This window comes from Scardinius erythrophthalmus, assembly GCF_964197995.2.
Source record: "Scardinius erythrophthalmus genome assembly, chromosome: 18".
Lineage (NCBI taxonomy): Eukaryota > Metazoa > Chordata > Actinopteri > Cypriniformes > Leuciscidae > Scardinius > Scardinius erythrophthalmus.
Window position 1 is genome coordinate 39,012,241 of NC_138238.1, and position 27,610 is coordinate 39,039,850.

A 27,610-nucleotide genomic window follows, 5' to 3' on the forward strand; every position below is an offset into this window, starting at 1 on the left:
ATTTTCAAGTATTACAGCTGTATCTTAATGGCATCTTTTTATGAATGAAAGCCAGTATCACTAATATTATAGCTACTGATATCTCATGAAAATGATTTCCCCAAAAATTTTAAACGTTAGTCTTCAAAAAAATAAAAACTTTTAATTTAAGTGAACTTAAGACAATCGTCATTAAACCCATAATACATCATATGTCATATTTATCTGTACCATACAGAAATTGAATAAGGTTATAAAACAGTCCGCACTGCATAAATTATAAATTAAATATAAATTAATCCTTATCAAAGCTACAAGCGTTCTTTAGTCAAGAGCAGTGAGTAATTTTCTCTGCTCCCTCTGTTCTTTAGGTCAACTTTACTGACAGACAGAATTAATGGCTCCTGTCACTTTAAGATCTGCCGCTGTTGACAGGATCTCACATCTCATTCTCTCTACCATTTAAGATTTTATTTAACTCATTTAAGACTGTTCTTGTGATGATACTCGACAAAGAGGACATTCTGGCATAAATGTGTGTGTTATTGTTCGTTCAAGCGCGAAAGAGAACTCGATACTGGCGCGCATCTTTCTGTGCGTCGTACGTGTCAGGACATTCACTGAAAGCGCGTTCTCTTTTGTCTTGTCGCGCAGGAATGGTTCTAAAGCATTTGCGTGAATAAGAGCGTGATCATAACCCTAGCTAAATGATGTCAGAAAGAAAGAACGGATGGATGCTGCGTTAATTGCGTTAAATATTTTAAAACGTTAAAGCTGGACAAAAATGAATCGCATGCGTTGACGTTGACAGCACTTTTCATATATTGCTGACAGAAAATACTGCGGTTTGAAGTAAGCTACACAGAATGTTCTACATTTAATATTTATCTAACACAGTCTGAAGTTACCCATTATCCTGACCTGAGCTAATTTCCTGAATCAACCAACTAACATCTCCTTTCTTTCTTTTCATCCATAATGACATTAGCCTGTTGTTGTTTCTCGCGTTTCATCACTAACTGTGTCGCAATCTATTTTTTTATAGTCTATGGTCGCAACGGCTATACCTGCGCATTAGAACTTTCAGTGAACTAATTTTACAGGCTCGGTCCTGCTCCTCTGTGGCAATGACGGCGTGCGGTTAAAAATCACAACAAACGAATTTGAAAGTGGGGGGACATACCCCCCCGTCCGCATAGGAAATTATACCCGTGGGTAAGACATCATCCCCGGGCTTTATGAACTTGCGCTCCATGCTTTCACCGACGACGCTAACGTATGGATCGTGATCACATTGTGTTGCCAGGACCCGCCCTGCTCTGCTTCTGATAGGCTTGTAACGTTAGTTAGAGCAGCGATCCTCTCATATGATTGGTAGGTGAAATCAATTGACTCGAAAATATTGAACCGCATGCAAGTTCCCAATTTTTTTTCCCCTCACGGCCGCACGCCGGAGATCCGGCATGGTGCCGGAATACTTTAAGCCCTGTGCTCTGTTAAGTCTTCGTCGTCGGTTAGGAACCTGGGTGTGCTCTTTGATACCAATCTTTCATTTGAAAGTCACGTGTCTAGTATCTGTAAAACTGCATTTTTCCATCTTAAAAATATATCTAAATTACGTCATATGCTCTCATTGACAAATGCGGAACAATTAGTTCATGCGTTCATGACCTCAAGGCTAGATTATTGTAATGCTCTACTGGGTGGTTGCCCTGCACGCTTAATAAACAAACTACAGCTGGTTCAAAACGCAGCAGCTCGAGTTCTTACCAGAACCAGGAAGTATGACCATATTAGCCCGGTTCTGTCAAAACTGCATTGGCTCCCTATTAAACATCGCATCAATTTTAAAATATTGCTGATTACTTACAAAGCACTGAATGGTTTAGCTCCGCAGTACTTGAGCGAGCTCTTAACACATTATAGTCCGTCACGTCTATTGCGATCTCAAAATTCCGGCCAGTTGATAATACCTAGAATATCAAAATCGACTGCTGGCGGTAGATCCTTTTCCTATTTAGCACCAAAACTCTGGAACAGTCTTCCTACCATTGTCCGGGAAGCAGACACACTCTGTCAGTTCAAAGCCAGATTAAAGACACATCTCTTTGACCTAGCTTTCACATAATACATTATAGACTTCTATAATTTAATGTTATGCTGCATAGATTAGGTCAGCCGGAACCGGGAACACTTCCCAAAAATCCTGATGTACTCGTTACATCATGAGAAGAATGGCATCTACGCTAATTTTAGTGTCTGTGTTTATCCCAAGGTTTTTCCTGCAGCCTGCCGGATCCAGGCCGTATCCAGATCTGACGAAGGACCTTCACCTGGACCGATGACAACGCAGTGCTGAAGTGCCAACTAGCCTCTCCCTATGGAGGATCCCACTACCACTCTACAGATAAGGCGTTGTCGGGAAAATTCATCTCACGGTCCTACCCCAAAGCAACAAATAAAATAAAATTCCTTATCAAAATTTATAAGGAAAGACAAGTATTTTGTTTAGGCTTGGCTTGTAGGGAATTCCAAACCTACGTATATTCAAACGCACATAACTATAGAACCCATTCTAAATGCGCATGTGAACGCCATCAGCGTTTCTCACAGGTTCGCGTTTAAAGTCTGTGTAGAGAGAATGGTGTCGTCTTAGCGGCCCCTAATTTAATAACAAATGATCATTGCGACGGAACCAAATCAATTAAAACTAACTTTAGATGGAAATAACTTAACTCTGCTGTAAAGCCGAAACAATCTCTGTTACCTTAAATTATACGCTTATCTCTGTAAAGCTGCTTTGAGACAATCTACATTGTTAAAAGCGCTATATAAATGAAGATGACTTGACTTGACTAGACATGGCGCGGCGCGGCGCTGAGCTGCGCGTCCGGTGTTGCGACCCACTTCAGAGTCAAGCTAACGTTATGGATCTGATCATACAGGTTTGGTTTTCAGCAGTGGTGTGGAAGGAGCCTCCACTCTTTCTGTAACAAGCTACAAGTCGTTTATCTAACTAACTTAATCTTACTTATCTAAATTGTAACTAATCACAAATAGTTCGAAGCTGTTTAAGGATGGTTGAAACGATAAACATCCTGCAGTTTGTTTGCTCTGACAGCTCAGCTAGCCAGGCAGTGCAAGGGGTTTTTTTTTTTAATGCCCACTGTCCCTATGTGAAGCACAAGCACACAGACGTCCGTACGTTGTTATCCGACCTTTTCATTCAGGGACTGCCCTGGAATGGATTACTGGCACATGCCATAGTCACATTATGTTTATTATGGCATTATGTTTTTGAATATTATTTATGATTAATTGATAAATTATTGTTAATTTTCCCACTGATGATCCAAAAGATTTCTTCAATGGTATTACAGTAGTAGAATATAGCCTATGGTGGATATATAGCGTTTTGCAAAAAAAAAAAAAAAAGTTATGTTGTGTATGTTCTGGCCAAAACTAACTCAGAATCTTATTATTATTAATCAATCTTTGTATATACTATTTCATATATTTATGATGTATTTTTTTTAAACCAATTTAAGATGTTTGACAATGTTAAGATAAATATGTTGCATTTTGGCATGGTTTTTGACTTATTTATGAACTATTTATGGACATAAAATTAAATAAAAAATATCGTGGATTTGAAGAATATTGTGTCCCTGGCCTTCACTGAGCTCAATAGTTTAATGTACAAAAAATGTGAATGAACTTGACTGTTGATGTCTTAAATAATAATGTCAAATAACCAACATTTCTCAAAATGGATATATCTCGTTTTGCAACGAAACTCTTCATATATATATATATATATATATATATATATATATATATATATATATATATATATATATATATATATATATATAACGCGTTAGATATGAGCAGAAATTGCAAAACAAAAGCTTATTTGATGTGGCCGTATATTCTACAGTAGCCTAAAAACTGTACCCAAATCTAGTCAACAAGTGACTGACTGTAACGTTGTTTTTATGAAATATTAGGGCATATAAATGCTAATTTGCAGTTTAATACATTGCTTATACAAATACATTTTATTTCAACATATTCCAGTCGATTTTTACTCATCTCAGTAGTCTATAGCAAAGCAGTTTATTCTTTCACACACAGACGCGCGATTCATATTTAGGCTAAACAGTCTTTACAAATATGTACCCTTCATTCATCTCACAGAAAGGCGAGTCATATTATAGAAATGCGATTCATCTTTTTGCGGTTTGCATAGGCCTACACTAACGTTATTCCACACTTGAGAAAAGAAAACAGCCTACCTCACTCCTCAGCGGGATCCGCTCCTCATATCAGGAGATATTGCTCCTCATATCAGCACTGTTCTGAGGAATCTTTTCTCCATAAGGTAGGCTATATTATGCCTCACTCGATCGCGACGCGCTTTGTTTACAGCTGATGTGGGCATTTCACAGCTCTGAAATAGTTCTCAGAATTTGCGTTTGAATAGCACGCGCTCTCCGGGGAGTGGTCACATTACTGTGAATGAGCTCGTAATGAGCTCGACTGGAGTCGCTCTCTTTTTATACAGGTTACAGAAGCTGACAATATTTGTTTTTTATATAAATGACTTCATTTAAAAGATGCGATCTCAAGATTTATGCCCGTGGGTCTGTTTGCCTGTTTGACTGAATTTTCGCGGAGTTATAGATCATTTTCGAACGCGTTTCAAATGGGAGTTTACTGACAGAGAGAAGGCAGAAATCGCATCATGTTAATTTTTCTTTATTTGTCAAAAAGCAAAACACTTTATTTTAATTGTGAGTATACAGAAAAAAAATAGAAACTGAACAGGATCGATTGATGTATTACACGAAAATGAAAGATCAAAATTAACAGAGCATTTAGTGTTTATTTTCATTGCAAAAAAAAAAAACAAAAAAAACAAGCAAAACGCGCGGGCGCGTTTTTGGTCCCCAGAGGGTTAATATTTTGTATTTTTAGGGGATTTTATGCTACTAAATTATATTTAGGCTGTATTTATAATCCATTTATTCACTTTTTGAGCATAGACCTGAAAATTACATTTGTAACTTAAACTGTCGTAAATGTTGAATGCCTTTTAGAGACTGAAGATTGATCTCTTTTAAAAGACGACACCTGGCAGATTATTGCTGAAGTGAGAAAAGTTTAAAAAAGTGAACTTTAAAAAGTCACAGAATTTTATGTTTATTGTTATGCAAAAATACTATTTCCAATTTTTATATGAAATATATATTTTCAAAAACATGTTTTACTCTAAAATTGTGAGAATATCAAAGCCACAAATCTAAACAAGTTGTGTTCAAAGATCTTTCAGTGAGATGTTGTTCGGCTGCAGTACCAAACGCTTCCACTAGAGGAAATTCATCTTTATTCATTTCCAATGCGCTCGTTTCTGACCGTGAGGAGCTCAAGTGTGACTATTGTTTGGTTTTTTTTAGGACCATTTAACCTTTATGAATCATGTCCATGATTTTATTTTTGTGTGTTCACATAGCAAGTGCCAAAACCGTTACCAAGTTTCGTATCATTCCAATGAGGAACAAAAACACGTAAAAATGTCGGCCAAAAATGACACAAGAGCACCAGAGGGTAAAAAGATTATCATGAGATCTGTAGTGAAGACTGATGCAATCATTAGCTGTATTATTGGTAATATTCATGCACACACATGCATAATTAGGCAGATACTATCATTTACAGTGAGCTGTGTAAATATGATCCGTATCATATGAAATTCTCAGTAGGCGTAACACCAAACTCAGCAATCCAAACACGCATTCAGATTTACACAATGACTAGCAAAACAAGCCGACTTCAACAGGAAGTGTGACACAAGGACCAGCTTTTGCTTTCCAAACACACAGTGTTCGAGCACTATGTTTCCTTCCCAAGTTATCATAAGACACTGACGACGAGCGAAGCCTCGCGAGGGGAATTCACACCGTCTTAATGAAGAACTGAAACCCAAAAGATATATTTAGAGACAGATTTTCCCATTATCAATGTGAAATGCATCAACACAAGGTCAATAATTGGCACATTTCTTCAAAAGTTCATCATTATTAGCATCACGCAGCACATGGTGCGTTTTTGCTCACGTGATTTCAGTCGCATGTGAAATGATCAGTTTATATCGACTGGCAACAAATCAACACATTCTCAATCAAATGTAATTTTGCTACGTAGTGGTTTTAATGGTAACACTTTACAATATGGTTCATTATACATTAATGTATTAACTAAGATGAACTAACCATGAGCGAGCGGTAACACTTTATTTTACAGTGTCCTTGTTACTGTTACATGTTCTTACCATAGTAATAATAACTAAATTATGCGTAATTACATGCAACTAACCCTCAACCAAACCCTAATCCTACCCTAACCCTATAGTAAGTACATGTAGTTGCTTAAAGGAGAACTCCGGTCAATTTTAACATTGAGCTCATTTTTTTGTACATTTGGAGTGCTGTCAATACAGAGAACAACGACAAAAATCGGTGTTGCCTAAACCGTGTTATTCTCTTTTTAAAGTTTGCACCCTGTTGACTTCAATGGGGCAAGTACTAAACCTGCTTTTAGCCTCTTAACATCCTTGATGTGTCATTACAAGTGCACAGGTCATGTGAGTGATTCCTTCAGAGTAAACACGGGTGACTCTGACTGCAGTAGATGTGAAAGATATGAATAAAAATGATGTTATTTCAGCCAGCGCACATACCTGTGTTTACATCCTGTTTTCGGTTGAAGTCCAAAGTAATCGATTGTCGAGTTCACACGCATAGGTTTAGTTACCTATGATCACGCGCGTGAACTCGACAATCGACTACTATGGACTTCGACCGAAAACAGGATGTAAACACAGGTATGTGCGCTGGCTTAATAAACAGAATTTTTATTCATATCTTTCACATCTACTGCAGTCAGATTCACCCGTGATCACTCTGAAGGAATCACTCACATGACCTGTGCACTTGTAATGACACATCAAGGATGTTAAGAGGCTAAAAGCAGGTTTAAATATTGCCCCATTGAAGTCAACAGGGTGCAAACTTTAAAAAGAGGATAACACGGTGTAGGCAACACCGATTTTTGTCGTTGTTCTCTGTATTGACAGCACTCCAAATGTACAAAAAATGAGCTCAATGTTAAAATTGACCGGAGTTCTCCTTTAATATTACTCTCTGCTTAAATATATAATTACATTGTAACAATGACATCCTAGTGCCATCGTCAGTCTCACTTCCGTAACATTTCTACGTAGGTTTGTAACTAATTTGCATGAATGGTCTTGATTGGTTGAACAGCGTCTCTTAGCTCCGCCCTCAAACACTGTAGTGTATCTGAGACTGGAAGAGTTTGGTTCGTGTTGTTCGTGTCGAGAAGACGCTGTTTCTGCTGACAAAGCAAATCCACTTTTGATACGGTGAAACCCACGCCATCGTTACTGTTCGTATCACTGTGATCAAGAGCTGAGCCTCAGATATGATAATGAGCGTTTGCTTTCTGACCAATCAGAGCAGAGCAGCTCTCAGAGAGGCGGAGCTTAGAGAGACTGAATCTCCGATGGAAGCGTTTCAGACACTGAGAGGAAAGAGCTGATGTGCAGTGGAGATCATGAGGAGATCTGTGTTTCTGAGCTTGAATGTAAACCTGAAAGAGTAAAGCTGAGGTTTGCTTTTCCTGGAGGAAATACCAGAATGAATGTTGTTAAAGTTTTAGATAAGTTTAGATTTCAGGCTTTGGCTGTGTGTAAATGAAACAAACATTTGAACACATATGCTATCTATCTATCTATCTATCTATCTATCTATCTATCTATCTATCTATCTATCTATCTCTCTCTCTATATATATATATATCTATCATCTATCTATCTGTCTAAAAACTTAATTGTTTAAATAAAAAAAGACAAAAAAATTGCACAATTTGTGATGCAACTCCTTAAAAAGACTATGTTGAAATCTGACTGCCCCAAAATGAATCACACTTTATATTCCAGTCATTATGAAGCAACACACAATCAGCACATTAAAATACAAAAAAATACTTGTGAATAAATGTTTTCTGCAGTTAATAGGCAAGTCTTTCATCACAGATCTGGAGTCACTCCATAGTAACTCCACTCAACAAAAGGCCCCCGAGGGAAACGAACTGACTGCAACACCACAGAGAGGTAAATAAGTAATAGGTTCCTTTTATTTAAACATTTATTAAATAATCCCCCATAAAGCAGGCACTTTTGTCTTTAAGTGTTCGCCTGAATCGACCGCAGTGCTAATAGGGATTTATCCGATCACGAGACGATCCAGGCGAAATCAAGTAGGTCGACGCTGATGAGAGAAACAAACACGGGTCAAGCGAGGACAGGGATTAGACACGGAGCAGCGAATAAATGTTAATATAAATGTTTCCGGCCCCAGAACGAGAGACCTTACCTGACATTTCACACACGCCAGTAATTGCTTTAGCTCTCGTTGTAGTAACACTCAGAATTAAAGACTGGGAGGTAATCCCTGCTGGATTAACTCCAGGCAAACCCAACATTATTCAGACACCGGATATCATTTTTTATATTTGTTTACTGAGTGCAGGACACTATAGTTCATTTATGGAAGTGAGGAGAGCAAAATAAAGTGACATATTATACCCCAAAATTCTTCATACAGTGTACAATATATACAAATTTTGGACCAAAAATGATTGGGACACTTTGAGCTGATCATGTTTTGCTGAAGTGTGTTGTCTTTAATTGCTAATGCTCTTTTTACACACAGACTGAACACAATGAAGCATTGCTTGGTGATTGGTTGAGCTAAACTGGTATTATCTAATTGTGTAGTTAAATTTAACAGCTGACAGATATTCAACATAATTCATGTGTGAGACATGTCTTAGTCGAACATTTTAGAGTAGATTTTTTTGGGAACTCTGTTCAAAAGAACTGAAATGAGTGTTTAATGAGGAAGACGTTCCGCGGCGTCCATTAATATTAACATTAATGTGTTAATTTCCCCCAAATTCTGTGTTATTGAGGGTCGGGGCACGTCGTCACAGGCTCTGGAGAGAAACCTCTGTTGTTTGCGAGGTTATTCCAGGTAAAGGCTTATTCTCTGGGTCATTAGACTCTCCCATACAGACGATCAACAGTATGTAGGTTAAGAAGAAATGCAAAGAGCTGGAAATCTCTTCTGTTCCCCTGCTGGAAGTCTGCAATCCTGGGTCAAAGCGGGACATATGAGCATGAAAATCAAGGTTTCTTTTGGACGCCTTCTGTTAAACATGTTCAGTAGAGTCTTTGGTCCCATATATATGACCAAATATATATATATATATTAGGGCTGTCAAAAGATTAATCGCGATTAATCGCATCCAAAATAAAAGTTTGTGTTTACATAATATATGTGTGTGTACTGTGTATAATTAAATTTGTATATATAAATACACACACATGCATGTATATATTTAAGAAATATTTGCATACAAATACTGTATATATTTATATATCATTTATATTATATATAAATATAATTTTTTTATATATAAATTACACATTTTTCTTAAATATATACAAGCATGTGTGTGTATTTATGTATACAAATTTAATTATACACAGTACACACACATATATTTTGGATGCGATTAATCGCGATTAATCTTTTGACAGCCCTAATATATATATATAGTATTGAGTGCACGTGCAACCACTCCAAGTACCTTAGCAACTGCATAGTAACACCCTAGTAACCACCCACGTCACCCTAGCAACCGCATGGCAACACCCTAGCAACCACCTGAAGTACTCTAGCAACACTATAGCAGCCACACAGAACACCCTCAACCACCTATCAACCATCTAGTATACCCTAGCAACCACTCATGCCACCCTAACAACCGAATAGCAACACCCTAGCAACCACTCCAAGTACTCTAGCAACACCAGAGCAGCCACCGAGAACACCATAGTACACCCTCAACCACCTAGCAACCATCCAGTATACCCTAGCAACTCCTTCGCAACCATTCATGCCACACTAGCGACCACCCAGAAAACCCTAGCAACACCCTAAACCACCCTGCAACACCCTAGCACCATCCAGTATAGCCTAGCAACCACTCATGCCACCCTAGCAACCGCATATCAAACACCCTAGCAACCATCCCAAGTACTCTAACACCCTAGCAACACCCTCAACCACCTAGCAACCATCCAGTAGACCCTAGCAACCACTCATGCCACCCTAGCAACAGCCTAAAAACACCCTAGCAACCAAGTGCCGAGTTTTGCCACTGCAAGCACCACTCACATGTTCTTCGGGAAATGTACATTATTATTATTATTTGAGGCGTCAGATCGACTCTCATCTAAGGTCTACATTACAGATGTAAGTGTGTTGACTCAGACGATGAGATGTTCGTCACTCCCGTGTTTACTCAGCTCACGCTGCACAGTTTGATCATCAGTGATATGATTAGTCTCGCTGTGCAGCTGCTGTGATGAACTACTGTATAGGTCGAGACGTTCAGACGGTTTTACTCTCTCGGGTTTAGATTAGATTCTGATGCACGAGACACAAGGAAACACACTGATCTCTTCATCTCCTGATCTGCATCTGTGTGTGTGTGTGTGTGTAGGCATAGTTACATGCAACTAACCCTAACCCTATAGTAAGTACATGTAGTTAATCAATATTACACAGTACTTACATCTATAATTACACTGTAACAACTAAGTGTATATAATCCATCATTCAGATTATAAAACAAAGTTTCATAAATGTTAAACTTAATTGAACTTTATAAACGCATCTAATTTAATTTGCAATGCTAAAAGTAATTTCATTCAGTTTTTGCATGTTTGTAGAAAAATACTTTTTATTTAAATAAGCTGTCTGCTAATGTATAATTCCTAAATATATTCCAGTTCATTTTTATTTGTAGTATTTTCCGCTATTAAAGTATTCAAACTCAATTATTATTTTAATAGACTATCTATTACTGTGTGTACTTTACTGCCTTGCTTTACCTTGAGCTTCTTATCCTCTTTTTTTGTGTGTGTGTGATACATGTATCCGCTGTGATCTTTGTTCAATAATATAAAAAAAACAACAAGAAGTATTTAAACTCAAACCTCGGTTCTCGCTGTTGAACCGAATCACTACGAATCGAAAACGTCCGGTGTTCGGTTCACTGAAAACAGTGCTCGGAACCACATACTACTCGCACTACTTTTATCATATCTTTCTATGGCAGAAATAGTATGCTAGTAGTATGCGGTTCCCAATCCAGCATGAGTCAACAGTTGGCTCTAGAACACAAGAAACGATTCACTAACAACTCGGAACCGATTCACCTCAACGATCCAACTCAGAAAGATTAGACGCTTTGCTTCTGCGTAACGCGCACTCCAGCAACTCATATGATTCGTTCGTAGTTTAATAAGTGTCAAGGAAACAGAGCACAGCAGAAAAGCTTCTTTATATATAATTTACAGCTGAAAACAGCCGAGCCCAGAAGTGTTTGGAGAACTCACCCAGAATGGCAGCTCGCGGCCGCATAAGATCTCCATTCGCGCTGATGTTAATGGACCTCTTCCTAGTGCCGGGAGGATGTGGCTGCTTTTCTCTTTTCTTCTTGCATGCAACTAAAACACACGGTCATGGACGACACACACTGCACCGACGGACAGCCAGATATGTGTGTGTGTGTGTGTGTGTGTGTGTGTGTGGCCGGTGCCGACCCTCCTCCCCCCGTCCAGAACCGAGAGTGCATTAGAAACAGTCTGTCACTCAGAGGTTGTCATGGCACGAGACTCCGCCCACTTTCTGCGCGTGTTCGCGAGCAAAAACCTCGGGTGTTTATTTACTGAAGCCTGTGGGGTTTGATGGAGGTTCGTGGAGAAGTGCGAAAATAAGACATGTAATACATATACAAAAACAAGATTAAAGTTACACAATAAATACATTTGAAACCAATACAAAAATAATTGAAATAAATAAATGATAAATTAATACATTATATTAAAATTAATATATTAAAATAAATAAATACAATTTTATTTAAATAAAAATAATTTAATTAAATAATAAATAAATGCAAATTAGTATATAAAATAGTATTTAAATAAATAAAATAATTTGGATTAAACAAATTAAATAAATAACATCAACAAAACAAATACATTTGAAACAAATAAAAAATAAATATTAAATAAATTGATTAAAATATATAAATACAACTTTATTAAAATACAAATAAACTAATACATTAAATACAAATAATTAAATGCAATGATTAAAAGAAATAAATTATAAATTAAATAAAAATGATATTTAAATAAATAAATACATTAAATAACTATTTGTTTAAAAAATAGTATTTAATTTTTTTGATTAAACATTAATTAAATAAATAACATCAACAAAATAAATACATTTGAAACAAATAAAAAATAATTAAAATAAATAAATAATACATTATGTTAAAATAAATTGATTAAAATAAAAAAATTGTATATAAAATATTATTTAAATAAATAAAATAATTTGGATTAAACTAATTAAATAAATAACATCAACAAAACAAATACATTTGAAACAAATAAAAAATAATTAAAAACAATAAATGAATACATTATATTAAAATAAATTGATTAAAATATATAAATACAACTTTACTAAAATACAAATAAACTAATACATTAAATGCAAATAAATAAATACAATGATAAAAATAAATAAATGATAAATTAATACATAATATTAAAATAAATAAATAAAATGTGTATTTAAATAAATAAATACATTAAATAAAAATTTGTTTAAAAAATAGTATTTACATTTTTTTGATTAAACATTAATTAAATAAATAACATCAACACAATAAATCAATTTGAAACAAATAATAAATAATTAAAATAAATAAACTATTTAAATACAAATAAATTAATACAATGATTAAAACTGATCAAATTGATTAAAGTAAATAAATGAATTAATGTAAAATAAGGTGAAACTAAGTAACTACTAAAATTAAAATAAATAAATGAATAAAATGAATCTAAGTTCATACGAGTAGAAAAATGCCATGATGTAATAGAAACTAAATATTTTACACATTTATTACATTACTTTTTCACAGTATTATTTTGGTTTTACAGATGAAAATATAGTGTCCTTTTAAATGTAGGATCCCTCTCATGATTATCTGTCATATTTGATGGATTCATAATTACAGCAGATTAATCCAAACCTCTCACATGCTGACAAATGGACAGTTTTTAAAGGACATTCACAAAATTAGTTTTCCAGATGATTTACCTAACATCTGGGGAATATTTTCAATAATTTTGTCCCAAAATTATGCCTATAGGTCACACACACACAAACAATTTTTCTAAGACTATGGAGACTTGATTAGTTAACATGATGCACAAGACTTCCACAGCTAATATTAAAGCATTAAATAATGCTATTAAACCTTATTGTACAGTGTAACCAGAGACATCTTTGACCGATCCCCAATGTCTGTGTGTGTTACAATGCTTTCATACATCGCAGGAAAAACCACACACACACACATATATTTGCATGATTATTTATGCCCCAAAGGAAGATGATGCTTTCAAGACCTTCATTTGGATTCATGCAAATTGTTGTCGGGTTCATATATAGCATCATATTCATATCGGACTGTTGCTGGCACGAATCTGTACATGTTGAACAGCATTTAGAAACCCAGAGGAGAGGCCTGAGTGTGTGTTCATCTCTTCATAAGTCTTTATATAACACAATAACTATCTGTTGTTTTTAATCCACTGGTTTAAAACTGTTTTTCTTGACTGGAAGTCATTATAATTGCTGAATCATAAGATAAAAAAAACTGCTCTGAGTTGGGGAAACCCTTTATAATATCAAGGGTTATTATCTAAAAAACACACGACTACAGCAAACACTTTCAAGGGCAAATGCTGTAACCATACGGAGGGATTGCTAACTCAGTGTGACAGCTTGGCTGTTAAAAATGATTAATATGTTCTGTGTTTCTTGAACGGTGGGGGTTCTTTTCTTTGTGGGTGTCGCGCGCCCTCTAGTGGTTCAACAGAGCCGTCAGAATAATGTCAGACAGGATTATTATTCACCTTAGAAAGAATATCTAGAGTGTGTGTCTGTTTGTCAGACAGTACAGGAGGTAACCATATACAACATACGGATAGAAGTGTTTTACACTGACAATAAATACAGATGAGATAACCCAATATTATATAAACACATGTAAATAAGCACACATAAGCCTGGGGTTTTCAGACTGGGGTCCGGGGAAAAGTTTAGAGAAAAGCAGTGTAAAAAAATTAAAATGAATAAATAAATAAATAAATAAAAGATTGATCTAACAAAATAAAAAAATTGTAATAAAAAAAAAATAATAAAAAAATAATGAATTAATAAATTATATTAAAGTAAATTGATTAAAATAAATAAATAAAATTGTATTTGAATAAATAAAATAAAGGTGATTAAACTAAAAACATAAATTATCTAAAAATATGATTAAACTAACAAAATAAATAAATGTTATAAATGTAATAAATAATATTTTTAAAATAAATAATAAATCAATACATTGTATTAAAATAAATTGATTAAAATAAATAAAATTGTATTTAAATTAAAATCTAATTAAACTAAAAACATCAATAATAAATAATAAATAAATAAATGCAATTATTTAAATACAAATAAATGAAAATGAATAAAATAATAAATTAAAACATTCAATTAAAATAAATGAATAAAACGAATAAATGTGTATTTAAATAAATTGAATACTTTTGTTAAACTAAAAACATAAATAAAAATAAGATTAAACTAACAAAATAAATAAATTTGAATAAAAAAACATAATAAAATAATTTGATTGAAATAAATAAATTTGTATTTAAATAAATAAATACATTTGTATTTAAATAAATAAAATCTACTTAAAGGTATAGCGGAGGATCTTTCCGAATTTTAGATAAGAACCGCCCTCTCCACTTTTTGAAAAAATGCACATGCGCACAACACTCTACCTGCTCCCGAGAGGGAACGCCTATTAACGTGTGCGAGGTTCTCCTCGTGCACGCTCTGTTTACAAATTGCTGTCGGCATCGCTCATACAAGATTACTTTCCAAAAGAAGATTTGCACTTTTTCTCCAAATAGCATGCCAAACTTTACCTGTCGAGTAGAAACTTCGCGACTGAGGCATCAGTGGGAAGCCCAACATGTGTTTTCAGCGCACGCCATCGTGTGAAACAATCTCCCAAAAACACTCTGATCTTGTTTCTCTCTTCTGAGGCCTTTCTCTTCTTCTCATACAGTTCGTACAAACTTTTTCTCTTGCGACCCTCAGACATTTTCAAAGGACCCGGTGAAACGGCGAGCTTCAATGAATGGCTTAGCTCTAGCTCACCAAACATAAACACCTGAAAGTGCGCATGCGCAGAAAGCGAAAACTAAGGGACGAGCCAGGGACGAGCACGTACGACGGCCTTACGTAAACATATCACCAGAATGATTGACACTTAGGTGGACCAATAGTTTACACTACCCACCCGGAAAAAGAAAATCCTCCGCTATACCTTTAAACTAAAAACATAAATAAAAATAAGATTAAAATGAATTGATTAAATAATGCGACACAAACCGAAGTGTTGTTTCTCAGTCTGACCACTAGATGTCGCCCGTGTCCACTCACTCCTTAAAGGCCATGTTGCAGGTTAACAACCACTGTCGATTAATGGGTACATAAATCACTCAAGATATGTATATCATTTTTAAAATGTCCCAAAAATGGCCTTAAAGCCTAGTTTTTTACGTTTTTGGTATTAACGTTTTTTTTACGCAACTCGGTGATGACGTCACGTTGGGGAGAAGTGGAGGAAAGGTAGCCTCAGCCTAGTATTATGGTGCGTTCAAAGTCATCTCGTATAGATCGTATTTACGAGTTGAATGCCACCACAATGTCGTAAATACTTAATAATTAAATGCATGGTCCGAGGAGAATGAGTGGAGAGTTGGTGAAGTGTTCTGGTGAGTTGCTATCATTTAACAACGCAGCAATGAGCACTGGAGCTAGTCTACGAGCAGCAGTGAATAACGACACTTTTTTTTTCTTTTCATCTAGAAATAGAAGGCATCATGCTAGCTATATGGGTGTTTCTAAGCGTTTATCTCTTCCTCCGGTGAAAATGTTGTTGCAAACGTAGCCGCCGCATGTCTGTCGCTGTGTTTGGCAGGTGCTTGTCTGGGCGCCGGCGGTGCCGTCCCATGGAAACTGCGTTGGAAAGCTTGTTGTGCTGTAGGGAAGTGAGTGTGTTTTGGTCGCTGGTCGAGGAGCTCACCTCGCACCAGATGTGACGTGCCTCACTCAGCATCCAGAGTTTTTACACCCAGCACAAACAGTAGTTCACCATTGTCAATCTACCTAACGTTATATATTTCTATATATTTATCTATCTAGCTGCTAGCTATCTATGCTATTGCTAACGTTATGCTATCTGGCTGTCTGCCTACCTCTCTATACTAGCCTATCTATCTATCTATTTATCTGTCTGTCTATCTATATCTATTTATTTATCTATAATCTGCGCTAACGTTATCTGAATACTCTCGTCTGCTACTCGTCTCTCTAGTCACTCTCAATGCGGGCCGCGGGCTTTGGTAAATTCTCTCCCCAACGTGACGTAATGGCATTGTGGGGGAAAGGAGAGTCGTTGCAAACCGCTCTACTTTTTCGTATTATATTCCGCTTTGTGATACCCAACGACATAAAATACAATGGATAACAGTTTAAATGTTTATTACCAACAAGTAAATAGCACAAATTCGATGAAAAAAAAAACCTGCAAACGGCCTTTAACCACCATAATACGATTAACTAGCTAACGACTTTCATAATAACATGGTCGCACCTCTGTCGTTTGAACGACGTTAATTTACCAATATATGATCGAGATAGCAATTAATGTATTTAATATGAGTATAGGCTACTATAGCCGTTCATTGTTAACCAAGTTAACCTGCCGTGTTTGGTATAAACTTACTCTTAGACCGCAGTTTTCTTGCTGCTTTTAACGATATGAGGACTTCAATGTTTGTTTAGTTCCCTGTCGTTTTGTTTTGTTTGACTCTTCGCGGGATTTCTCCCACGTAATACGCCGGGGTTCCCTTACGCATTTACGCGCATGCGCACACTTCAAAAACGGTAGATGGATGGATGGATGGATGGATGGATGGATGGATGGATGGATGGATGGATGGATGGATGGATGGATGGATAGATAGATAGATAGATAGATAGATAGATAGATAGATAGATAGATAGATAGATAGATAGATAGATAGATAGATAGATAGATAGATCTTAGAAATAGTACATAGACTCCAATAGAGTTTGGACAGTTTCTTGGCTCATCTGAAAATTACGTCAATGAAAGTCTATGGGATTTTCCGATCGTCATTTTTAGAAAAAACAGTAAGTCTGATCAGTCAGAAAAGATAAAGCACACTAAATCAGAACAGTCTGAAGATCTTGTCTGAGTTTGGAGGATGTAGCTTGAGCCTAAGAGGAGTATTGAGAAATCTCAGAAGAGGAAGAATAAAAACTTAATGATAGAAAAGAGACTTCTCCTGAAATCAATCATAAACTTTTACATGCCGTCCATCATCATCAGCACATTCCGGCCAGTCAGCCTGCAATACACACTAAAAAGCTTTTACCATCATGAGTGTGTGGGCATCACAGGCGCGCGCAGCATTTTTCCTCGGGAGCGCGCCCGTGATGCCCACAAGTGCTGCCTACGTAGACAGATGATCAGAACTATAGACACGCAGAGCAGAAACTCATTCAGTGTTGATCTGAAGAGTGAAGAGTTCAGATCGCCTCTGGAATAGTGTTGGCCGGTTCATGTGATGCGCGCGCAGCTCGGACGGGAACGTCATTCTAACGGACCCGTTAACTAGACGACAGCTGATGACGGGAACGATGATCGGGCACGAGCGAAGATTACCGGATTTACCGGGTCTACCGGCCAGCGCGTCCCGTAGGAGACTCTCACGGGTCGGGAGGAAACACAGCAATGGATCCGTCCAGTGAGTTCACTTATAAAGTTATTGAAGGACTGATTTCTCATTCATAAGCTTTCCCTTTGATATTATATATATATATATATATATATATATATATATATATATATATATATATATATATATATATATATATATATATAACCAAAGCAAAGCAATACTCCAAAAAATATGGTCTGTCCAAATATGGACAAACCCAGCCGTTGGGTTGATTTTTTCTATTACACATTCTTAACCCAACTTTTTGGGGTTGTGCATATTTGACACAAAATTGGGTTAAAACGACCCAGCGTTTTTTTAGAGTGTGATTTTAGGTCTCTTACAAACTTTTTTTCATATGAAGGTCACACACGTGTAAACATTGTATGCCTTACTTCTGATCATTTTAAAAATGCCTTTTATGAGTTTTACACTTGTTCCAGTAACAGACTTTCAATATTTAAAATGAAAAAAAAAGGTCCTTTTATTTTAAAAAGCATTTTGCACTGAAAAAAAAAGAAAAAGTTTGATCATAACTTTGAAAAAAGTCAGAGAAGAACTTGAGACTAACTATTAGTCATTTAATGCATGAGTATATTTTATTGTGCATCATTTCTAGTCAAGTTGTTTAAAATGTTATTTCCACCACATCATATTCCACATTCAGTATTGAGATGGAAATGACACTGTAGTGGAAAGTGTTTCTCATGATTTGTTCTTCATACACTGTTGGACATTGTTATTAAACAAGTGATCATGAGAAAAGTATGTTTTAAGTTTTATACTACATAATTACTTGAAAAATGTCCAAGCATCCCACAATAATATTACAAAGCTTAATCAGAACAATCAATTATAATAGCGCCATAATACCAACTAGGCCTATTCCTTTGGAACAAATAAAAAACAGTGAGGTTAGAGATTTTATTTGTGGCCCAAAAGATGAAGAAACACACATGTAATACTGACGCAATGAAAAGGAGCTTTTGTGCCACTGCTACTGAAATACAGGATTTAGACAAAATCCTCAAAGTATTATAAAGGTATTTAGAGGAACTACGCATTTGCACATTGCCGTTCATTAGTGATGGACAGCCAGATTAAAGGGAGAGTTCACCCAAAAATGAAAAATACCCCATGATTTACTCACCCTCTAGTCATCCTAAGTGTATATGACATTATTCTTTCAGACGAATACAATCAGAGTTATATTAAAAAATGTCCTGGCTCTTCCAAGCTTTATAATGACAGTGAATAGCCGCTTCTGTTTTGAAATCCATAAAAGTGCATCTATCCATCATAAAAGTGCATCTATCCATCATAAAAGTGCATCTGTCCATCATAAAAGTGCATCTATCCATCATAAAAGTACATCTGTCCATCATAAAAGTGCATCTGTCCATCATAAAAGTGCATCTGTCTATCACAAAAGTGCATCTATCCATCATAAATGTGCATCTGTCCATCATAAGTGCATCTATCCATCATAAAAGTGCATCTGCATCTGTCCATCTTAAAAGTGCATCTGTCCATCATAAAAGTGCATCTATCCATCATAAATGTGCATCTATCCATCATAAAAGTGCATCTATCCATCATAAAAGTGCATCTATCCATCATAAAAGTGCATCTATCATCATAAAAGTGCATCTGTCCATCATAAAAGTGCATCTGTCCATCATAAAAGTGCATCTGTCCATCATAAAGTGCATCTGTCCATCATAAAAGTGCATCTATCATCATAAAAGTGCATCTGTCCATCATAAAAGTACATCTGTCCATCATAAAAGTGCATCTGTCCATCATAAAAGTGCATCTGTCTATCACAAAAGTGCATCTATCCATCATAAATGTGCATCTATCCATCATAAGTGCATCTATCCATCATAAAAGTGCATCTGCATCTGTCCATCATAAAGTGCATCTGTCCATCATAAAAGTGCATCTATCATCATAAAAGTGCATCTATCCATCATAAAAGTACATCTGTCCATCATAAAAGTGCATCTGTCCATCATAAAAGTGCATCTGTCTATCACAAAAGTGCATCTATCCATCATAAATGTGCATCTGTCCATCATAAGTGCATCTATCCATCATAAAAGTGCATCTGCATCTGTCCATCATAAAAGTGCATCTGTCCATCATAAAAGTGCATCTATCCATCATAAATGTGCATCTATCCATCATAAAAGTGCATCTATCCATCATAAAAGTGCATCTGCATCTGTCCATCATAAAAGTGCATCTGTCCATCATAAAAGTGCATCTATCATCATAAAAGTGCATCTATCCATCATAAAAGTGCATCTGTCCATCATAATAGTGCATCTATCCATCATAAAAGTGCATCTGTCCATCATAATAGTGCATCTATCCATCATAAAAGTGCATCTGTCCATCATAAAAGTGCATCTGTCCATCATAAAAGTGCATCTATCATCATAAAAGTGCATCTATCCATCATAAAAGTGCATCTGTCCATCATAATAGTGCATCTATCCATCATAAAAGTGCATCTGTCCATCATAATAGTGCATCTATCCATCATAAAAGTGCATCTATCCATCATAAAAGTGCATCTGTCCATCATAAAAGTGCATCTATCATCATAAAAGTGCATCTATCCATCATAAAAGTGCATCTGTCCATCATAATAGTGCATCTATCCATCATAAAAGTGCATCTGTCCATCATAATAGTGCATCTATCCATCATAAAAGTGCATCTGTCCATCATAAAAGTGCATCTGTCCATCATAAAAGTGCATCTATCATCATAAAAGTGCATCTATCCATCATAAAAGTACATCTGTCCATCATAAAAGTGCATCTGTCCATCATAAAAGTGCATCTGCATCTGTCCATCATAAAAGTGCATCTATCATCATAAAAGTGCATCTATCCATCATAAAAGTGCATCTATCATCATAAAAGTGCATCTATCCATCATAAAAGTGCATCTGTCCATCATAATAGTGCATCTATCCATCATAAAAGTACATCTGTCCATCATAAAAGTGCATCTATCCATCATAAAAGTGCATCTGCATCTGTCCATCATAAAAGTGCATCTGTCCATCATAAAAGTGCATCTATCCATCATAAAAGTGCATCTATCCATCATAAAAGTGCATCTATCCATCATAAAGATGCACTTTTATGATGTATAGATGCACTTAGTAAATCAAGGTGGTAATTTTCATTTTTGGGTGACCTATGCCTTTAAAGCAGTGCAGGTCTGCATCGAGTTGATCCGTTTGCTTCCCCCCTCCAGGTCGAGCTCATCCAGCGGCACGGGCAGATCCACGGAGAGCGTCGGGATCCGGCAACCGGCCAAGAATAAGATCCGGCGTCAGCGTCTGTCGGCTGTGTTCGGCCGCGGCCCTCGGAGAGACTCGGCTGAGGTGACGGACGACCCCTCAGAACTGTCCAATCAGGTCTCGGCTCCAGGCATCCTGAAGATCTTCGGCACTGAGATTTGCGAAGGAGCGAATTACAAGAGCGTTCTGGCCACGACACACTCCAGTGCCAAAGAGCTGGTCAAAGAGGCTCTCGCCAGGTGAGTGGAGAATACTGCGATTGATCAACATTATACAGCAGTCAGAACCCAGACAGCAACACAGTGTCGGCCCAGAGCCGGCCCACACACATGCTAAAAAGCACTGGGTTAAAAACAACCCAATATTGAAAATATAGGACAGGACACATGTTGGGTTAATTTTACCCAGTAAAATGGCTTGTTTATTTAACCCAGCATACTGGGTTGATTAATTTTGACTATAATACGAGCATTTTTCTTTCTTTTTTACTTCATACATGAATTAATGTTTACAGGTGAACTAACTTAAATCTTCTAAACAAAAGAAAACAAAAATAAAATACTCCACACAAACACTGGTTTGCAGGAACATTCCTTTATTTGTTATCATATTTTTTAGTATATTATATATAGTTTGGAATTATTATTGCATACATTTAAGATCGTTTAACAAATATTAGAAGTAAAAATTAAACATTTTTGTCACGTTTCTATCGTAACAGCGCTGGATCTCGTGCCGGAGCTTGTGTCGTGTTCATGAACTTCTATCTTCAAACGCTGCCCTGCGTTTCACTCATAGCCGAAATATGTTGTAATATGCTGTTACTCCATAACCTTTCCATAAACAATCAGTGTACAGTTCTGAGAACATATTTTAACTTTATAAGCACTTATATTCTGTCTTTTGAATAAAATCCTAAAATTTCATTCAAGGCATCAGGCGTTTCCATCACGCGAAAAGACCAAAGCCCACGATTAATAACTCAACCCCTGGGTTGTTACGTCTGACCCAGGATCCGGGTAACACAAAAACTACCCAAACACTGGGTTGTTACATCTGACCCAGGATCTGGGTAACACAAAAACTACCCAAACACTGGGTTGTTACGTCTGACCCAGGATCCGGGTAACACAAAAACTACCCAAACACTGGGTTGTTACATCTGACCCAGGATCTGGGTAACACAAAAACTACCCAAACACTGGGTTGTTACGTCTGACCCAGGATCTGGGTAACACAAAAACTACCCAAACATTGGGTTGTTACGTCTGACCCAGGATCTGGGTAACACAAAAACTACCCAAACACTGGGTTGTTACGTCTGATCCAGGATCTGGGTAACACAAAAACTACCCAAACACTGGGTTGTTACGTCTGACCCAGGATCTGGGTAACACAAAAACTACCCAAACACTGGGTTGTTACGTCTGATCCAGGATCTGGGTAACACAAAAACTACCCAAACACTGGGTTGTTACGTCTGACCCAGGATCTGGGTAACACAAAAACTACCCAAACACTGGGTTGTTACGTCTGACCCAGGATCTGGGTAACACAAAAACTACCCAGACACTGGATTGTTACGTCTGATCCAGGATCTGGGTAACACAAAAACTACCCAAACAATGGGTTGTTACATCTGACCCAGGATCTGGGTAACACAAAAACTACCCAAACACTGGGTTGTTACATCTGATCCAGGATCTGGGTAACACAAAAACTACCCAAACACTGGGTTGTTACATCTGATCCTGGATCTGGGTAACACAAAAACTACCCAAACACTGGGTTGTTACGTCTGATCCAGGATCTGGGTAACACAAAAACTACCCAAACACTGGGTTGTTCCGTCTGACCCAGGATCTGGGTAACACAAAAACTACCCAAACACTGGGTTGTTACGTCTGACCCAGGATCTGGGTAACACAAAAACTACCCAAACACTGGGTTGTTACATCTGACCCAGGATCTGGGTAACACAAAAACTACCCAGACACTGGATTGTTACGTCTGATCCAGGATCTGGGTAACACAAAAACTACCCAAACACTGGGTTGTTACATCTGACCCAGGATCTGGGTAACACAAAAACTACCCAAACACTGGGTTGTTACATCTGATCCAGGATCTGGGTAACACAAAAACTACCCAAACACTGGGTTGTTACGTCTGACCCAGGATCTGGGTAACACAAACACTACCCAAACACTGGGTTGTTACATCTGACCCAGGATCTGGGTAACACAAAAACTACCCAGACATTGGATTGTTACGTCTGACCCAGGATCTGGGTAACACAAAAACTACCCAAACACTGGGTTGTTACATCTGACCCAGGATCTGGGTAACACAAAAACTACCCAAACACTGGGTTGTTACGCCTGACCCAGGATCTGGGTAACACAAAAACTACACAAACACTGGATTGTTACGTCTGATCCAGGATCTGGGTAACACAAAAACTACCCAAACACTGGGTTGTTACATCTGATCCAGGATCTGGGTAACACAAAAACTACCCAAACACTGGGTTGTTACGCCTGACCCAGGATCTGGGTAACACAAAAACTACCCAAACACTGGATTGTTACGTCTGATCCAGGATCTGGGTAACACAAAAACTACCCAAACACTGGGTTGTTACGTCTGATCCAGGATCTGGGTAACACAAAAACTACCCAGACACTGGATTGTTACGTCTGACCCAGGATCTGGGTAACACAAAAACTACCCAAACACTGGGTTGTTACATCTGACCCAGGATCTGGGTTACACAAAAACTACCCAAACACTGGGTTGTTACATCTGACCCAGGAGCTGGGTAACACAAAAACTACCCAAACACTGGGTTGTTACATCTGACCCAGGATCTGGGTTACACAAAAACTACCCAAACACTGGGTTGTTACATCTGACCCAGGAGCTGGGTAACACAAAAACTACCCAAACACTGGGTTGTTACATCTGACCCAGGATCTGGGTTACACAAAAACTACCCAAACACTGGGTTGTTACATCTGACCCAGGAGCTGGGGAACACAAAAACTACCCAAACACTGGGTTGTTACATCTGATCCAGGATCTGGGTAACACAAAAACTACCCAAACACTGGGTTGTTACGTCTGATCCAGGATCAGGGTTACACAAAAACTACCCAAACACTGGGTTGTTCCGTCTGACCCAGGATCAGGGTTACACAAAAACTACCCAAACACTGGGTTGTTCCGTCTGACCCAGGATCAGGGTTACACAAAAACTACCCAAACACTGGGTTGTTCCGTCTGACCCAGGATCAGGGTTACACAAAAACTACCCAAACGCTGGGTTGTTCCGTCTGACCCAGGATCAGGGTTACACAAAAACTACCCAAACACTGGGTTGTTACGTCTGACCCAGGATCTGGGTAACACAAAAACCACCCAAACACTGGGTTGTTACGCCTGACCCAGGATCTGGGTAACACAAAAACTACCCAAACGCTGAAAAAATAACCCAAATTTTTTTTTAGAGTGTGTGGATTCCATGCGTACCAGATGTGGGCCGGATCTGGGCTGTGTTGCTAAAATAATTATTCAGCAGTATTATTGATTTGACACTGACACTATTGGATGAAAGTAATGATTCTATTCTCTTCTGTAGAGCTGCTTAGCTGAATTGAACTTGTTTCATAATGAATAAACTTTACACAGTTATTGAACTGATGAAACTATTTTCATAATATGCATAATTTGAATTTGTCTTATATTTGATTTCTGTTTGTTACAGTGAAGATGCTTTAAAACAATTTCTATTGTATAAAGCACTAAAGAAATAAAGGTGACTTGACATATATTTAGGTTCATATGAAATATGAATAACTGATAATATTAAAGTCTTCTTGAAGTAGCCCTGATCTTTTACTCTCTATTGTCCCGTATATCCGAGTGAAACGCTTCTTGAACCAGAACAAATGTGGGCGGGGCTTGATTTTGTCCATGGGGAATTGATTGGATGATTGGATGGTTGTGGTTTGCTATTGGCTGATCTCATGTGAGTGACAGGTTGCCCCGCCCACATCATCAGAAAAGAGAAGAGATGCTGCAAGAGGAACTTATTCTGATTCAAGATTATTAAAACAATAATGATGTGCACTGATGAATCATTCTGCAAAATTCCATAAAAAAAAATAAGAATTGCCTATTTTGATTTGGTGACTTTAAATTTATAATGCTGTTACTGTTATGAACAAAACCACCAGATGGTTTTCTGAAGGTTTTTGGAAAACGGCCTTTGTGCACATTGGTTAAATTTCAAACTGCATGTGAAGGTTTCATACCAAAAGTCTTGATTGGTTTGGAGAAGTTGGAAATTCAAGGCGACATTAATTCTTTGGTGAACGCAAGCCAATTTGGATAGAAAGCTGCGTCAGCACAGAAACTCTTCTGTTCTTTCCTAATTCTACAACTAGAATGTGTGTGTGTGAAAGTGCCTGTGTTTTTCCAAGATCTTAATGTCTGTTTGTTTTTTGAACGAGATTAATACTTTTATTCAACAAGGATGTACACCAACAGTAGTGTATGCATATATCCTATCAGCTGTTCTGCTGTTTGTGTTATTGCAGATACTCCCTGAGCAAAGAAGAATCTGATGACTATGTGTTGTGTGACGTGATCGGCTGCGTGGAAAACCAGCGCTGGAGGACTGAATGTGTCCGTGTGGTTGGAGACGATGAGAAGCCGCTCTTGTTGCAGTCGCTCTGGAAGCCCAGAGAAGGTTTTGCTCGCCGATTTGAGATCCAGCGCAAGGCCACAGTGGAAGAAAACAACTCTAAAGACAAAGACACGGTGACCGCTGGTAAACCTCACTATAATCACCTCTGCACTGAAGATGTTTGGTGTTTTGGGCCACTAAAGTGCTATATTTTACGAATGCATTGCCGTATTGGTATGAAAATTGGTGCGTGTCTTCGGCATGATGCCTTGAAAGTACTCAAAAAGTTTTGGGATAGCGCCACCTTGTGGTGAAAAATTATTAAGTTTGATGAGGCCCCCTGGTTGAGAACTGTTATATCCACATTCTTGATGTTTAAAGTCCCCCAGTAGTCCGTCATTTTATCCATTAAAACTCATCTTTGATCACCAAAATGACATATTTAAAAGTTTTTTCCTTGAAAAAAAATTCATGCCTTAAAATATCTTATATAACTCGACACCCTTGCCTCATTTAGTATTCGTGGTTCTATGAATATGCAAATGAGCACCGCCTCCACTCACTCACTCAGCTCAGAGATCCACTGGTTGACGATCACACGTTGATCTGATTGGTTACAAGGTAGTTTGTGACGTCAGAAACACCAGCGATTTCAAAGCGTGTTTTTGAGACTGTCTTTGGTTCACTGCAGTTTTAAGGAGGAAATACTCAGCAATGCTGTCGACTTATGAATTTACACATGGTTTGTCTTAAAGCATATTAAAAACACCACATAGACACATAAACAACATTAAAAGCTGGATTTTCACCGCTTTAATACTTTCAATATCTCATTCTCCAGGCATAAACGCACAGGCACGGAAGCTGCAGAAGACTCGCTCTCGTGGGAAATCGGTCCGGCTGGACGATGGAAAGCACAATATGTTTAAGAGTCTCAGCGAGACGAACCTGAGAGTCGAGGCTCACAAAAACCACACGGAGGATCCAGAGACCGAGGTCTACAAACACACACAGTGTCCCGCCAGTGAGCGCGAGGAGACGGAGAGCAGCGATGACAACGACACACAGTTCTCCATTCATCCGCCTCTGGATTTTCCCTACTTTCTGCTTCTGCAGGGCTTCAGTTACACACAGGTAGTATCCCTCGCACTTCCTCGTTCTTTCCTCCAGCCAGTTTTATGCCGTTTTTATCAGTAGCTGTAGCTTTACATCCATCTACTTTTATTTTTTTCTAACCTTCTTAAATGTATGTTTCATTATTTTAATTTAGAACAAAAAAGTACACACAGTGTAGCTTTAATTTTTTGATATTTAAAAGTTGTGAATCAATTAAAATCCATAGATGATAAAATCATGATTCATACGTGAATTGATTTTTCCCCCTAACGCTAATGTTTACAAATAAGAAAACATGCACATAAACTACGACGGAAACACATTTACTGAATACATTTCTCGAATGCGCAACAAAACCCTCAGCGGAGGCTGTGAT

General features: G+C 37.4%; 2 protein-coding genes across 4 annotated transcripts in view; one reads left to right on the forward strand and one right to left on the reverse strand.

Moving 5' to 3' along the window:
* The window catches only part of abcc3 (ATP-binding cassette, sub-family C (CFTR/MRP), member 3), a 112,686-nt gene extending 100,916 nt beyond the window's left edge, over positions 1 to 11,770 (reverse strand). The window contains exon 1 of one of the 2 annotated variants that reach the window (XM_081392991.1): positions 11,534 to 11,770. In XM_081392991.1, coding sequence (XP_081249117.1) covers positions 11,534 to 11,569 — 36 coding nt within the window. In that variant the 5' untranslated portion in view covers positions 11,570 to 11,770. The remainder of the gene's footprint in view (positions 1 to 11,533) is intronic. The other variant, XM_081392990.1, reaches the window with a different exon arrangement.
* Positions 11,771 to 17,559: 5,789 nt separating this feature from the next.
* radil2b (Ras association and DIL domains 2b) overlaps positions 17,560 to 27,610 on the forward strand; it is a 43,433-nt gene continuing 33,382 nt past the window's right edge. For both annotated transcript variants that reach the window (XM_081393571.1, XM_081393572.1), the window contains exons 1-4: positions 17,560 to 18,133; positions 21,383 to 21,667; positions 26,030 to 26,262; positions 26,960 to 27,252. In XM_081393571.1, the coding sequence (XP_081249697.1) occupies positions 18,015 to 18,133; positions 21,383 to 21,667; positions 26,030 to 26,262; positions 26,960 to 27,252 (930 nt within the window). In that variant the 5' untranslated portion in view covers positions 17,560 to 18,014. The remainder of the gene's footprint in view (positions 18,134 to 21,382; positions 21,668 to 26,029; positions 26,263 to 26,959; positions 27,253 to 27,610) is intronic.